The sequence below is a fragment of the Cupressus sempervirens genome, chromosome 4 (assembly GCF_028749045.1).
Source record: "Cupressus sempervirens isolate cs-2001-9-10 chromosome 4, ASM2874904v1, whole genome shotgun sequence".
Lineage (NCBI taxonomy): Eukaryota > Viridiplantae > Streptophyta > Pinopsida > Cupressales > Cupressaceae > Cupressus > Cupressus sempervirens.
Window position 1 is genome coordinate 479,429,760 of NC_143121.1, and position 14,050 is coordinate 479,443,809.

Consider the following 14,050-nt stretch of genomic DNA (forward strand, 5'->3'; position numbering starts at 1 on the left):
CTTCAACAAACTATATCCTTAACAAACATCAATTTGCTTTTGCTAATCAACAATTTGATATTTTGTCAAACATTTGACAATCAAATTATTATTACTCAAAAAATAATTCTTTAAATTCACAGCCAACAGCTCACAATTTTAATTGATTAAGTCTTTATCAATTTGGACAAATGAACACCACTAAACAATTAAGAAGTAATTCGATAATTTATGGCAATGCTACTAACATCCAATTTAAAAATCGACTTCTAGAAATTTACAAGAATGCAATAATGAACTTGGAAATTGACTTCTAAAAGATGAAATATGGATTGCAGCTCTAAAAAAATATATAATTTACTCGTAGATTCAGAAATGTATGCTCCTCGCTTATAATCACAGGGGCTCAAAAACTTAATTGCTGCCTCCCAATAATTGATTGCAGCTTTCCACAAAGTCTGAAGTCAATGCTAAATAAAGGGACGACAACCACAATACATTCCTCTTTAACCATGCCAAACAGTAGACAATAATGGTGTTCTAAATCACAAATTCTCCGGCCACAATGAAATTCTTAGGTACAACACATAATAGTTGATAAATACTATTATTTAATTAAAACAATTCTTAGAATTAATTCACAATATCTCAGCTGTGAATTACCAACACTTATAAATTCCAAACCCTTATACTTCAACAAGGGTAAAGAAATCGGCAAACTCAAAAACCCTTCGCAAGGAACAAAAGAAAATAATCAATCGGATGCTTTAATATCAAATGGGCTCATATTTATAATCTCCAAATGACACAAAGTTTCTCAAATGAGCTTCACTAAAGAAGCTTCCCACACACATCAAAACACAATAAAGTGCCATTATAAACTAATTTATTAATTGCTTTTGGCTCCGAAAATGACATTTTCCACCATACCTTCAAACTCTAACATGTAAGGCCACTGTTTATTGTTTCCATGATTTAAAACTTTTTGTCCCGGTTCCAACAAGCTATGATACTGAGGTGACCAACCACTACCACTAACAAAAATAGCAACCTCAACATATTTAAATGAATAATAATAATAATTCACCCATATTGCGAAAACAACTGAAGAAGCATCATAATCAAAATCTAACCACACCAAAGTGATTCTGATGATGAAAGACGATGAATGAACCTAATAGGGTGACTTACTATAAATAGACGCTCCCTCCAAGAGTCCTGGAGCCCAAATTGGAAGCTCGAAATAAAAATTGAGAGTATCTTCCAACTCCTCCGACTTAACTAAGCTCATCAGAACCAACAGATTGACTTACCATAAATAGTAAGTCCCTCAAATGGAGCCAAAACACACCATAGGCTGCTAGAAAGCCTATAACCACACAACTAAGACCCTCAAATCCTATTGTCAGCTCACAAGGGTCGCGATGCTGAACTGACTTGGCCAACTGCAAGAACCTGCTAAAAATGGGGACATTACAATCACCTCTTTCTATAACCCTCATTTTGTTCAAAATTTCAGTGATTCGGTTCATTTTTTGAGCTCCTAACATTCTTTGTCATCTTAATATTATTTTTGTTGTCACCAGATGTTCTTACGAGTCTATTTTTTTTTCCCTTGTTCTCTACAACATCAATCTTTTGTCAATTTCATCATTTCATTCAACTGTTATGGGACTGATATTTAATACTGAAGCTCTGCAACATCATCTTTAAAATCCTTGTGATTTTTCTAAAAATATTTGTTCTTTTTTTTTAATAAAAAAATGAAATATAAATATACTTGACTGATTTCCTTATCAATCTCTAGTTAGTCTCGCATACTACTTTAGAGAAAACTAAGTAAGCTCATCCAGAATACAAGATTTTTTTATACATTAATACTTGTTGAAGGCCAAACCCACACATGGCATCTATTCATAACAGAACTTTCCTTTGCAATTGGGTACACGTGCATTATAATCCAAATGATTACAATTTCAACAAAGAAATGTCCGTCAGGCTTGTACAATCACAAATGTTGAATTTTCAATGTTTTATGAGAGATAGGAGCTTGTGCATGGTTAAAGGCCTAGCTAGGCCTTAATACCTAGCTAATCTAAACCCAGAATTTATGGGTACATAAATAATGCAAAATAACTTGTCTGGGTATGATATTTCAATGTTGGATACTTTGGAGCATAAGCATGCTCCTCAGGTCAGAAAATTTTGGGAATTGTCAAAAGAATGGCAATAAAGAGTCAAGGAATTGGTGGTACAACTCAGATTCCTACAGAAAAAATGATCTGTGTAGGCCAATGGAAATTCAAATAATCAAGCCCTCACAAATAAAAGAAATTACTATAAATTGTTATACAACACTTGTTCTCCTGGATCTTGACCTGAAAAATCTTTCAATATTGACTAGCCAAGAAGCAACTTGTAGAAACAGAAGGCGAACTTCCACTTCCAGCATCATTAAATAAAAGTTCACTTTTGATAGAATGGAAGCATCTTGTAGTAGATCCATCTCTGCAGCTGCTTTTGATGACACCCTCCCAATGATGGTATATGTGTTCACAGATGCTCCCTGCATGTCCAAAAGCAAACATTAACAGCCTCTATGGAAAAAAATCGATCAATTAGAAGATAAACAACTAAAAGCTAAACATTTTTTAAGTTAGGAAGTTTTCCTTTTAATTGGGCAAGTACCTAATAATCTTCTCAGTGTTCAAATGTCGTAAGTCCTTGTCACACATTTTCCAAAATTTAAATAAACTGATAATCTACTTATGGAGTTCAAAAGCCATAACTCCTTGTCACACATTTTCTGAAATTTAAATACACTTTCAAACTAAAAAACTAAAGATTCTGATGCAAGAATATTTTCCCATTTGTTTGCTTGAAGTTTATGCTTGCTTTGGTTTAGTTTGGTATCTCTTCTTTTTCTGTGCAAATGTGATTAGCCCCCACATAACATTTGGATGTTAAAGAGTTGTTAGTGGTCCTCATAATTACGTGTGCAAAATGTGGAATCACGTCAAACTGTTTGACAGAATGCCATAACAAATTCTGATCTCATGAATAACAGAAATTGTAGGATATGAGCAAAATGGATTTTCAAGCAAATGTAATCAGTTGGGAAAAGCCAATGCTGCCACCTTTGTCAGCTTCCTCTAAACCTGAATGCGACGGGAAGTTTAGAACAGAGCATGAACATCCATTAAAATATAGAATTCCTGTCAAATTTTGTAGTTGTGGCTGCCCTGGATACATGCATACAGAATATAGAAGCACCCCACAGACTGTTGCATCGAGCTTTAAAAGGCAATGGCAGAGACAAATAACACTCCAATTCCATGCAACTGAAAAAGAAACAAGGTGGAAGTAGATAAGAAGAGGTCATAGAGGTGATTGGGGAATGCAGAGAGCCATCCACTAAATGAAAGGAAAAGGAAGAAGCAGCAGTTGTAGTAAAACAAATCTTAGATGGCATTCAAGGTCATGGGAACACAGAAAGGCAACCATTCACATGTTTTGTCTTAAAATGCTCTGAGAAGCAGAGAAAGCAGAAGTGTGTGAGGGTATACAAAGACAAGAGGCTGCATAGAGTGCAGTTTGTACCAAAGGGAGCCTTGAGGATAGAGAGGCTGCATGAAAAAGGACTCTGGCACAAGGAGCAGTAGTTTGGAAGGAGGTTAAAGGGAGGTAGAGAAGTGGGCTGTGCAGGTTGAAGAGAAGACTAGAGGTCACAAGAGGCAAATGAAGAGAATTTGGGATTGACTAAAGGAAAGTTTCAGCTGAGAACAGAGAAATTGTGTAGAAATTCACAAAAAGGATGAGAAGCCATAGATAGGCCCAGTATAAAGGATGTGTTTTCTGATTTTAAAAGAATTAAATTTTATTATATTGTTGCCATTTATAAGTTAATTTCAAAGCAGATCACCTCTGCAAAGTGTTTTTGTGTTTGAGGATGGTAGGCAGGAGAGGCTGTCTCTTGCATCAGATTCTAAGACCAATTTGTTTTAGGAAATTGTCCAAGATTTCTATATTCACAGAGCAGTCATGTTATCCTTTTTAAAAGTTGCACCTTAACATCTCTCCTGTCACTTTGAAAAAACCTTTTAACGTTCAAACATGTTCAATTCTGTACAATCCGGCAAACTATTTAATGCACAATTTATCGTAACTAAAATATAGTTTTAAACCAGGTTGGGGGTGGGGGATGCTGTTTACCGGTTAAAGAGAAAGGCCCCCTTCTTATATTATTTGGCGAGCGGTACCGGCCATCCGGATTCTTAACCCCTAATCTGATCCTTCCCCTGGCTAATGTGCACCCCTGCATAGGCCCTTTAGAATAGTAGGGCCGAAGGAACCCAGCAACCAAAGAAGAAAAAGATTCTTAAAAAAAAGGATAGTCATACATGATTGTTGTATTTCACAGCAAATCTAATTTTTCTTTTTGAAATCTGCAACTCGAGATCTTTGATTGATCCCTTGGTCAAAAAAGAGGCTGGTAAATTTTTAAACATGTCAAATTCTATATTAATCTTTTAATCTCTAATTCTTCATTACCTTTCAAATTGCTCAGAAATCAGATAACATAAGCAGTATATGTAGATGATTGCATAGAAAAACACTCCTATGTGCCTACAAATTGAGTGTAATTTTATTTTGTTTACAAATAGAGAGAAGAAATACCAAGGCATGATCTACAGAACGTAAGCAGTCATTTGTCTTCAAAAGCAAAAGAATCACACGAGGAAGCCTCTTCAAAAGCTCTGAAATCTGCACAAAATATTGTGATGCATACATCTGCCAATTATCAACAACAGAAACAGCAATCAGCCTTGTGGAACTATTCACCATATCAAAGATTAACATCTACTGACACATTAAATTCCTAAGTTCTTAAGGCTTTGTACTAGGTAGATGAAAAGGAAAAGCATAAAACATTTCTATTCATGTGTGTTAGAATCTTATCACACAAAAGAAAAATAGATTCAAAAATTATGTAAATCACACAAGTCATCTATCAATTGTTTTTCTAGCTTAATTTGAGGTGTACCACTAGGTTTTATCAGATGTGAGGAATTGAACTCTAATGGAAGGATGAAACTGCCAGAACTGAAGTACAGTGCCAATTTTCTAGGACAACACAAGACAATTTTTTTCTAGTTGAACATGAGGTGAGCTTCTAGGTTGTATCAAATTTGAGTAATGGATTGGAAGGATGAAATTGTCACAACTGAGGGTAGAGGCAATTTTCTAAGACAATATAAAACATCAACTGGGGAAAGGACTGCAGAAGATCCCATGACAAGATTCGTCATTTCCCAATTTGTAGTAAAGATGTTATGAGAGGTCCTTATTGTAGTCTCTTGCATGTGGAAAGTATAGCAAATAGGATTGGGTATTTGTCTAATCATTGGAATGACTAGCTACATTTACATTCTTCCAATTATAATATTATTCCATCAAAGGTTCATTCCCCAGAGGGGAGCAATGTGTTACACTTATGCTGTCATCCAACAGCCTTATACCAATGCATATTACTTTCATGCCCATGGAAAGTCCACCATGTTGTCCCAATAAAAAGATGTGCAGTACTAGTAATATTTTCCCTTGCAAATCTTAAAGCTGCCTTATTTTAAGGGATCTACTAGAATTCTCCCTATCTGAAAATACTGCAAAAAGACACAAGTCTAGGTTTTATCTCTTAGATGGCGCAAAAACAACCAACACACAATGCCGCTTCGAAGAGAACCAAAAAATCAAGGACTATGGCCACAACATGGAAATTCACTACCACTTTATGCTATTATGAAAAGCATTTGATGAGATATTCAAGTAAAGCAATAACATCATCTCTTCTTGCCAAGCATGATAATAAAAAGATCAGCACAAAATAGAATTTTCAATGTGTTACGACTGGATATCACAGTATAATAACAAATAGAACAAATAAATGCATTGGTTATGAAAAGAAGTTATACCGATAAAACTTGCAAAGACAGCTAGGCTAATACAATCTTAGATGTAGCAGAAGGAAAATGATAGCATATCTGCAATATAACAAGATATTCTACCCTACAAAACTATTTTGGGAAGAGACCCAGCTAAAACAGCACTGAGTCACTGTATCAGCTCAACCATTCACTATACAGTAAGATATTTTGCAAATGTGTTTAACTGTAGCCCATTATTAGTAGTTATAGGCACATCAATAAAAATCAATTGTATAAAGCCATGGACAGAAAAAAGCTACCAATAAGGACCCCAAAAACTATTTCAATAATCTGCCACAAACCCCTATATGTGGGGCTGCTGGCCCCTCATAGTCCCCGGCTAAGATGCTGCCCCAGATCCCACTAATTTCAGCAGGGCATACAAATCATTAAGCTGTGTATAATATGCAAGGTATACAGCACATATCCAACAAATCTCTCATTTGTTCAATAATTAGCAAAGGCATTCATCCATACATAAATAAGTTGCAAAAGATGCCCATTAATGTCTTAAAATAAAATAAAAACATTTGCTAATCTATGCAACGAGTAAACAAATGTGCGAAGGTATTGAATTTTTCTAACATCTTTTTGTCTCCAACCATGTCAAAGTATGAAAAGTAGGATTCTTTGCTAAACCAAGTGTACTTTGCTCTCACAATATATGCTTACAACTTTCTGTAAGAATCCAACACCTAAACACCACCTCTAAGCCATACAGATTTTTTGTGCACACATAAGTGGCTGCAATGTACTCAAATTGCATAGTTGGAAGCGTAGTTCAAAATATCGTTATGAGCAACATATTGCCAAGGGCAAAAACAAAAAGATATCAGGAAATATTGGAGACAAGTGGGAAATTTCTCAAAAAATATCATGAACATACAATCTGTTTTTCCAATCCAGCCTGTTAATAGGCTTCCAAGGGCTAATCCTTCACCCCCAAAGGTGGATCTAAAAGAGAATAGGTTGCAGATGGAGGAAGGATAGATTAGAGTGCATTTTGATGGTGCCTCTAAAGACAACCTGGGACGTTGTGGGGCTGGATGTGCCATCTTAGATACAAACAATAATATTATGGTCTTAGGAGCAAAGTCTTTAATGGATGGGATGAATAATGTGGCTGAATGTCAAGCAGCAATCTTCGTTCTCATTGTTGCTAAGAAACATGGAGGTAAGAAGGTCCATCTAGTTGGTGACTCACAAATAGTGATCAATGGAATAATCAAAGGCAAAATGGAGACTTGAACTCTTGACAAGTATATCAAAAGGATTCGAAGGTTGCTAGATGGCTTTGAAGGATTTCGAGTTTCTCAAACTAGAAGGGGAGGGAATGAGTTGGTAGACAAAATGGTTAACATTGGTGTTAGTTTAGGTGAACACCAAGAGATGATAGAGGACTTCACAAACGTTGCTTTATCCAAAAACTAATCCCCTTAATTGATTAAGTGATATTTTAGACACCAGTAATAATGGCAATAAGAGGAGGTATGTTGGTGGTTGAAGATGTTAGCTTTGGTGCATGTAGAGGCTATGGAGAATATGTGCAAAAGTCACATTGAGAAGGCAGCAATTAAGGTGACGTAGGTGCTTGCCAAACTTTCCAAATTTTAGAAAAGGTTAAATTTTACCTCTTTCTAGATGTCGTCTTTCCACAATGAGCAAAGGCTCAGGATAAAGTGCAAATGGAGGCAAATTTCTACTTGTTGACTCCTAAGAAGAAACAAACACTAGGATTTAGCAGTGAGATCTCACTACACCACCTAGGTGACGTGTTTCACATTGATGAGGATGAATTTGTCCACATCATCGCCTGACTGCTTGGCAAGGAATTCATGGGCAACGAGTTTTGCACATGAACAAATTTGGACATTTTGTCCCCCCTATTCTATGTGCAAGCTCTCCTCTTGGCCCAAAACAAGGAGGTTGCAGGGATAATGGAAATGTGTGTTGAACTAGAGTGGTGCCAAGGGTACCAGAGGTAGCTTGACATGGTGGAAGTGGATCTTGGTTTCTAAACTGTTGAGGGTGTTTGGTGTTGGGTGGAGGGACTAGAGGAAGGTGTGCAACCATTCCTCATTTTTAGTACTTCGGTTGCAATCTATAAGACGACGGGTTAGGCTTGGGCAACCTAGATGAATTTGCTCCAGTATTTGGCAAGTTGCGAGGTGGACCAAAGCCGCATGGCTAAGGAGGGGAGACAGAAATAAAAGTTCACACCAAACTAGGTCAAGGAAAGGGACACTAGGAATATGGCAAGAGAGCTTCCACCACCTGTGCTTTTTCAGAAATTAGGAAAGATGCCAATAGTGGGAGGAGTGATGCTCACTAAGTCAAGGGGGGACATGATGGTGCGCTCGAGGAGTGATGGGTGAATGGTGCGCTCGAGGAGTGATGGGTGAACCAACCCCTGGTTCACACTCAGCTGCCCATTTTTCATAGTAAGGCATATTTCTTGGTGGTTGATTTAGTGTTGCTTTCTCTACAAATCCTTTGGTCTCCCTATGTTTTTGGGTTGGGTCTTTGCTGATGTCAAGTTGTTGTTTGGGTGTTAATGCCCTTGTCTGTTGGGGTTTCAAGAAGTCATTTTGGTTTTTTGTCAAGGGTGGGATCTGAAAACCCAGGCATGAAGGCCTGCACATGGTTGCATTGTAAAGGGGGAATCTGAAAATCAAGGCTTCTAGGCCTAAATGGAATGAAATGTAACCTTTTCAAAAATCAATAGAAAATCATTTATCAAAATAAAAATCTGTTTTTCCAATCAAAAATCTATTTCTCCAATCTTGATGGAATCTTCCTTCTCTTTGCCCTTCCTCTCCTCTCCAAACCTGTTTTTTCCAATTAAAAAAAAATGTGTTGCCCTTTTCTAGACCAATCCACGGGCAATAAGTTTGCTATTTATCACGATAAAACAAAGAAATAACCACAATATTTTACCAAGTACTCTGCAATATTTTGAAACTTCTCTGCAATGACTTGACGTTGCTTCTCAGGAGCCAAAAAAATATCACGATAAGTAGACTTATTGCAGATATATTGCAATATTTTGAACTATGGTTAGAAGTGCAAAAATTACTTGTGTATTGCTCATTGAATGAACTACTCCACCAAACAAGGTAAGCACATGGCCACTTGTAAATCTTCATCAATCAACATATCTAGCTCAATCGAGACCAAGATCTACAAAACCTTGTGCCTCTACTAGTCTATTCATATTTGGTCATCATTGGTCGAAAATTGCATAATTTGAAGTCCCACACAAACATTAGAAGATGACAAGTGGGTTTCACATATATCCTCTCAAAATTCCCACTACAAAGTTAATGTCTGGTCTAATAAATTGCATAGTATACGTTACACTTCTCATAACACTTGCATAAGGAACATAAAAAATTTGTATATCTTGCACTTCGGGACATTGATCTTAAAAAAAAAATTTAAACTGACCGAGATAGAAATATTAACAGTTCTACATAACTGCATACTAAATCTCTGGAATATAGTAGCAACCTGAACCAAAAATTGATGACTCCCATGAACTTGCAGAGTCCAGGACTGGGCAAGCTGTCCCGAGTCTCCTAAGTCCAAGAGATGGGCCCACCAAGCCTGGCTAAATCTGGGCAAACTTGTTAAGTTTACAAAACTTGCAAGACTCAATAAGTCTTGATCCCTAGAATCTATTATGCCAGCAACAAATTAAAGGTGAGAAAAAAAATTAGGACACTTTTGATTTGACCAAAAGGTCATCATATGCACCTTCTTAACCCTAAAAACATATTGTCATTTTTTTCAAGCACAAGGCGAGAAGAAGAGCCTTTTGAACAAAAATAGTGTGGCATTGAAGAGAAGATAGTGAATGAGGATCATTAGTAAAGTTAGTAGCTTGAATTCATGCAATTAGAGAAGTTTAAGAAGGATTTGGAGGAGGCCTATACTAATTGAAGGTAAGTTAGAATTTTTGTTGTTTTTTGGTTTCTTTCAGATTTTCATTTTATGTCAGTGGAAAAAACAAGAAACCCTAGGCATCCAATAATCAAATCCTAACTGTTTTTTCCTTAATTCTTTAGCTGCATACCCTATTTGTTCTTGTTTTTTTAAAATTCAATTAGAAAGGGTAAATGCTAATTGTTCATTTATAATTTATTGTATCTTGTCATTCAATTACAAATTGATCTAAAATTTTAAGCATAATGTCTACTCCAAACCCTCTTAGAAAGGATGCTTCTTATTAAAATGATATCTCTGTATTAAAAAAAAGGTGAAATAATGTGTTCACTACAAAATCAAATGCAGTGGGGGAGGTATTAATTGGAGTATAATGGTGTAACCACAAGGTTTGCTCTTGCTTCCTAGTCCTTTCCTAGAGCTTATAGGTCATTCCTCTAACCTTGATGGTGATTACCCACTCACCAACCTTGGATCAATCCAAGATCCACTCTATTCACCTTGTGACACCAATTGAAACAAAGTACAACTTCATAGGTGGCTGAAATTTTCATTCACCACATGGCTTGCCAATTGCTTCCTAGGTAACTAGCTACAATATGCTCTCCAACCTTTCTTGAGGTTCTTGGTGGTTTTCCCATGCTTTATCAAACTTATTTAATCATGTTCAAACCAAAAGAAAACACTTTACAAAGATTTTCCAACTTTACAAACGAGCTGGCAAAGTGCTACTATAATGTTGCCAAAAGAAGGCTAGAACATAGCCCGTGTTTTTCCAACTTCCTTCGGTTCTTGATGACTTTTCTACTGCCTTAACATGTTCATATAGACATTATCAAGCCAAGAAACAACTTTCAATAGAAGATCTTACAAGTTCACACAAAGACCTTTACAAATGCTGCTGTCATACAACCAAGAAAAGAGGGTTTCAACACTTGAAATTGTGTGCTGCTCACAAAACCCACATAAAAAGCCTAAAACAAATTAGGGATATGAATACCCTTTTCAAATAGAGATGATTCCATCACTTTTAGGCCTCCACCATATACTGAACACCCAATACACAAAAATGCTAAAAACCAAAGCTAGAAGGGGTTTTTGAACCCAGTTTTGCAAAATCTTGCATAACTTTCTTTCTAGAGCACACCATCACCTCCAATTGCACCAAGAGTATTGTAAGAACATTTCCTACCACTTCCCATACTTGGTTTCACGTTTTCAATCACCCAACACGTGATATGTTGCTGGTTACAGCCATATTTCCACTAGCCAAGACACTTTTCTCGCCTAGGGCATCAACAAACAATTGTTTGCATTCATATTTAAGAGCCCTTCTTTTTGGAACATAATGTACATTGTGTCTTCCTCCAAATCCCACAGCATCATGAGGTTTCAACAGTGGAAAATGGAGAAAGAGTCCATTTAATTCAAACTGCTGCTATAAACTAGAAAACTAGCAAAAACTTCAAAAACTTATGTACAGTATTAACAAAGCTTGTACTATCAACTTGAGCACGTGAAAAAGACTAATACTAATGCATCTAACTGATCCAAACAAGAAAAACCAGACTTCACCATCTTCAACACCAAAATGCCCATTTACCAAGTGGCTGCAATAAAAAAATGCACACAAAATCCGTACATGTACAGCTACTAAACTTACCAACCCTTGAAACTGATCAAGAATGGACTTATATAGGTGTTTCCAACCTCTTTGGGTTGTGCTCAAACCCCTAACTAACTATTTGCACTCATTTTCAACTTTGCAAGAAAAAGTTGCAAAAGTTGCAAAATTGCAACTTTGCAACTTTTGTAATTTTGAGCACAATTTTGAACAATTTTTGCTATAACTAAAAATTCTTAATAAATGAGTTCACCAAACTCGGTAAGGGGTCCTATTAGGTTGATTTAGACATTCCAAGATGTTTTTTTACTCTTGGTCAACTTTTCTAACACTTTGGTCAACCTAACCCTAGTTGAGCAACTTTTAGGCATAATAGCAACTTAAGAGAAAAAACCCACTTAGCAACCAAGTTAACCTTACCTAAGGACCTAATAGGTCTTATTAAACCACTTGTTATGAGGCTAGCATCACTACAAGCCAAAATGACAAGAAAGAAGCAATAGGTACAAACTAGCCTACCTAGGTGCTCCTGCACCATGCTCCCCCCCTCCAGGTAGGTCTAGTATTTTCAGTTTGAAGGTCCAATGGAATTTTTAGCTTCTTGAAATCAGCTTCAGCCACCCGAGTAGCCTCTGAATTAGGTTTACGCTTCCACTTGACGAGGTGTTCAAAATACACCTTGTGCCTGGTAGCCTTTTTGGGTCTTGTTTCTAAAACCTTTTTCGCTTCCAACTTTGATTTCCTTTAAAATGGTTCTCATAATCTGTACATAGCTTGTATGCTTCATCCAAATCTTCATCATCTTTGTAGCGGTGTTTGAATGCCTCTATGCCCATGCTATGGAACTGCACTTCTTGGACTATCATAGCCCTCTTACTCAAAGCATCAGCCACCATATTAAGCTGCCCTTTCTTGTGCTTGATGGTGAAAGTGAAAGCTTGCAAATACTCCATCCATTTCAAATGCCTATTGTTTAATTTTTCTTGGGTGTTGATGTAACTAAGGGCTTGGTTATCAGTAAACACCACAAACTCCTTAGGTAACAAATAATGCCTCCATTTCCTAAGACATTGTACTAAGGCATACAACTCCAAGTCACAAGATGAATACCTCTTTTTGGCTTCATTAAGTTTTTCGCTATAAATAGCTATGGGCCTGCCCTCTTGACTCAAAACACCGCCTATGGCTAAACCACTTGCATCACATTCTAAGGTGAACACCTTCTCAAAGCTAGGTACTTGCAATATAGGCTGGGTAGCTACTTGTTTCTTTAACAACTCAAAGGATTTTTCAGCCTCTAGGGTCCACTTAAACTTGGTTTTGACCCCTCCTTTGATAGTATCCAGCAAAGGTGCACAAATCCCACTAAAGTTTCTAATGAACTTCCTATAGAATTGTGACAAACCATGAAAACTTGTTACCTCGGTGGCTGTAGTAGGTGTTGGCCAACTCAAGATAGCAGCGACTTTCTCTTTATCCATCTTCAAAGAACCTGTGGATATGAAAAAACCCAAATACACCAGCTCTTGCTTGATAATTTCACACTTCTCAAGATTAATAGCTCACTTCTCTTCATGAAGCCTCTTTAGGACTGCCTCCGCATACTTCAAATGGTCCTCTTTTGTCTTACTATAGATGAGAATATTATCTAAGTACGCCACCATGAATCTATCTGTGAAATCTTTGAGCACTTCATTCATGAGTCTCGTGAATGTGCTAGGAGCATTGGAAAGACCAAATGGTATTACAAGCCACTCATAAAGGCCATCATTTGTCTTAAATGTTGTCTTCCATTCATCCCCTTCCTTGATTCTGATTTGGTGATAACCACTCTTCAAATCCAGCTTAGTGAAGAACATGGCACCACCTAGACAATCCATCAAGTCTTCAATCCGAGGTATGGGAGAGCTATACCTGATTGTGATCTGATTTATAGCCCTTGAATCAATACAGAGCCTTCATTTTCCACCCTTCTTGGCTGCTAACACAACTGGAACACCACATGGGCTGATGCTCTTCTTGATTAGGCCCTAATCCAACAATTCTTGAACTTGTCTTGCAACTTCCAAATTCTGATCCGGGGTGAGTTTGTAGGCTGCTTTATTAGGTAGAGAGGCACCAGGAACAAAGTCAATTTGATGGCTAATAACTCTCCTTGGAGGCAAAGTAGATGGTGTACCATCATTCACAATTTCCTTGTACTTGTCAAGAAAAGTTTGCACTTCAAAAGGCAAAGGTTCTTTGTCTGATTTTTCTTCATTTTCAGACTTTAGTATGACAGCAAAACCCTGATTTTCCACTTGTTTAAGTTCCCTTAAGAACTCCTCACCACACAACAACACTTTAGGAACCTTTTCTTGTGTTCCCTCTTCTTCTTGTAAAGACTGAATTTTGAAAGTCTTACCTCCTCTCTTGAATGAAATGGAGTTTTCTCTACCATCATACTTCATCTCTCTATCAAATTGCCATGATCTACCAAGCAAAAGATGACATGCATCCATGGGCAATATATCACGCA

General features: G+C 37.0%; 1 protein-coding gene across 4 annotated transcripts in view; it reads right to left on the reverse strand.

The window, feature by feature from the left end:
* Positions 1–1,905: 1,905 nt before the first annotated feature.
* The window catches only part of ATH9 (ABC2 homolog 9), a 229,610-nt gene continuing 217,465 nt past the window's right edge, over positions 1,906–14,050 (reverse strand). For 3 of the 4 annotated variants that reach the window (XM_089825591.1, XM_089825590.1, XM_089825592.1), the window contains 2 exons: positions 4,657–4,770; positions 1,906–2,545 (listed from right to left, as the gene is read on the reverse strand). In XM_089825591.1, the coding sequence (XP_089681717.1) occupies positions 2,327–2,545; positions 4,657–4,770 (333 nt within the window). In that variant the 3' untranslated portion in view covers positions 1,906–2,326. Of the gene's footprint in view, positions 2,546–4,191; positions 4,306–4,656; positions 4,771–14,050 lie in introns of all 4 variants that reach the window. The other variant, XR_016363885.1, reaches the window with a different exon arrangement.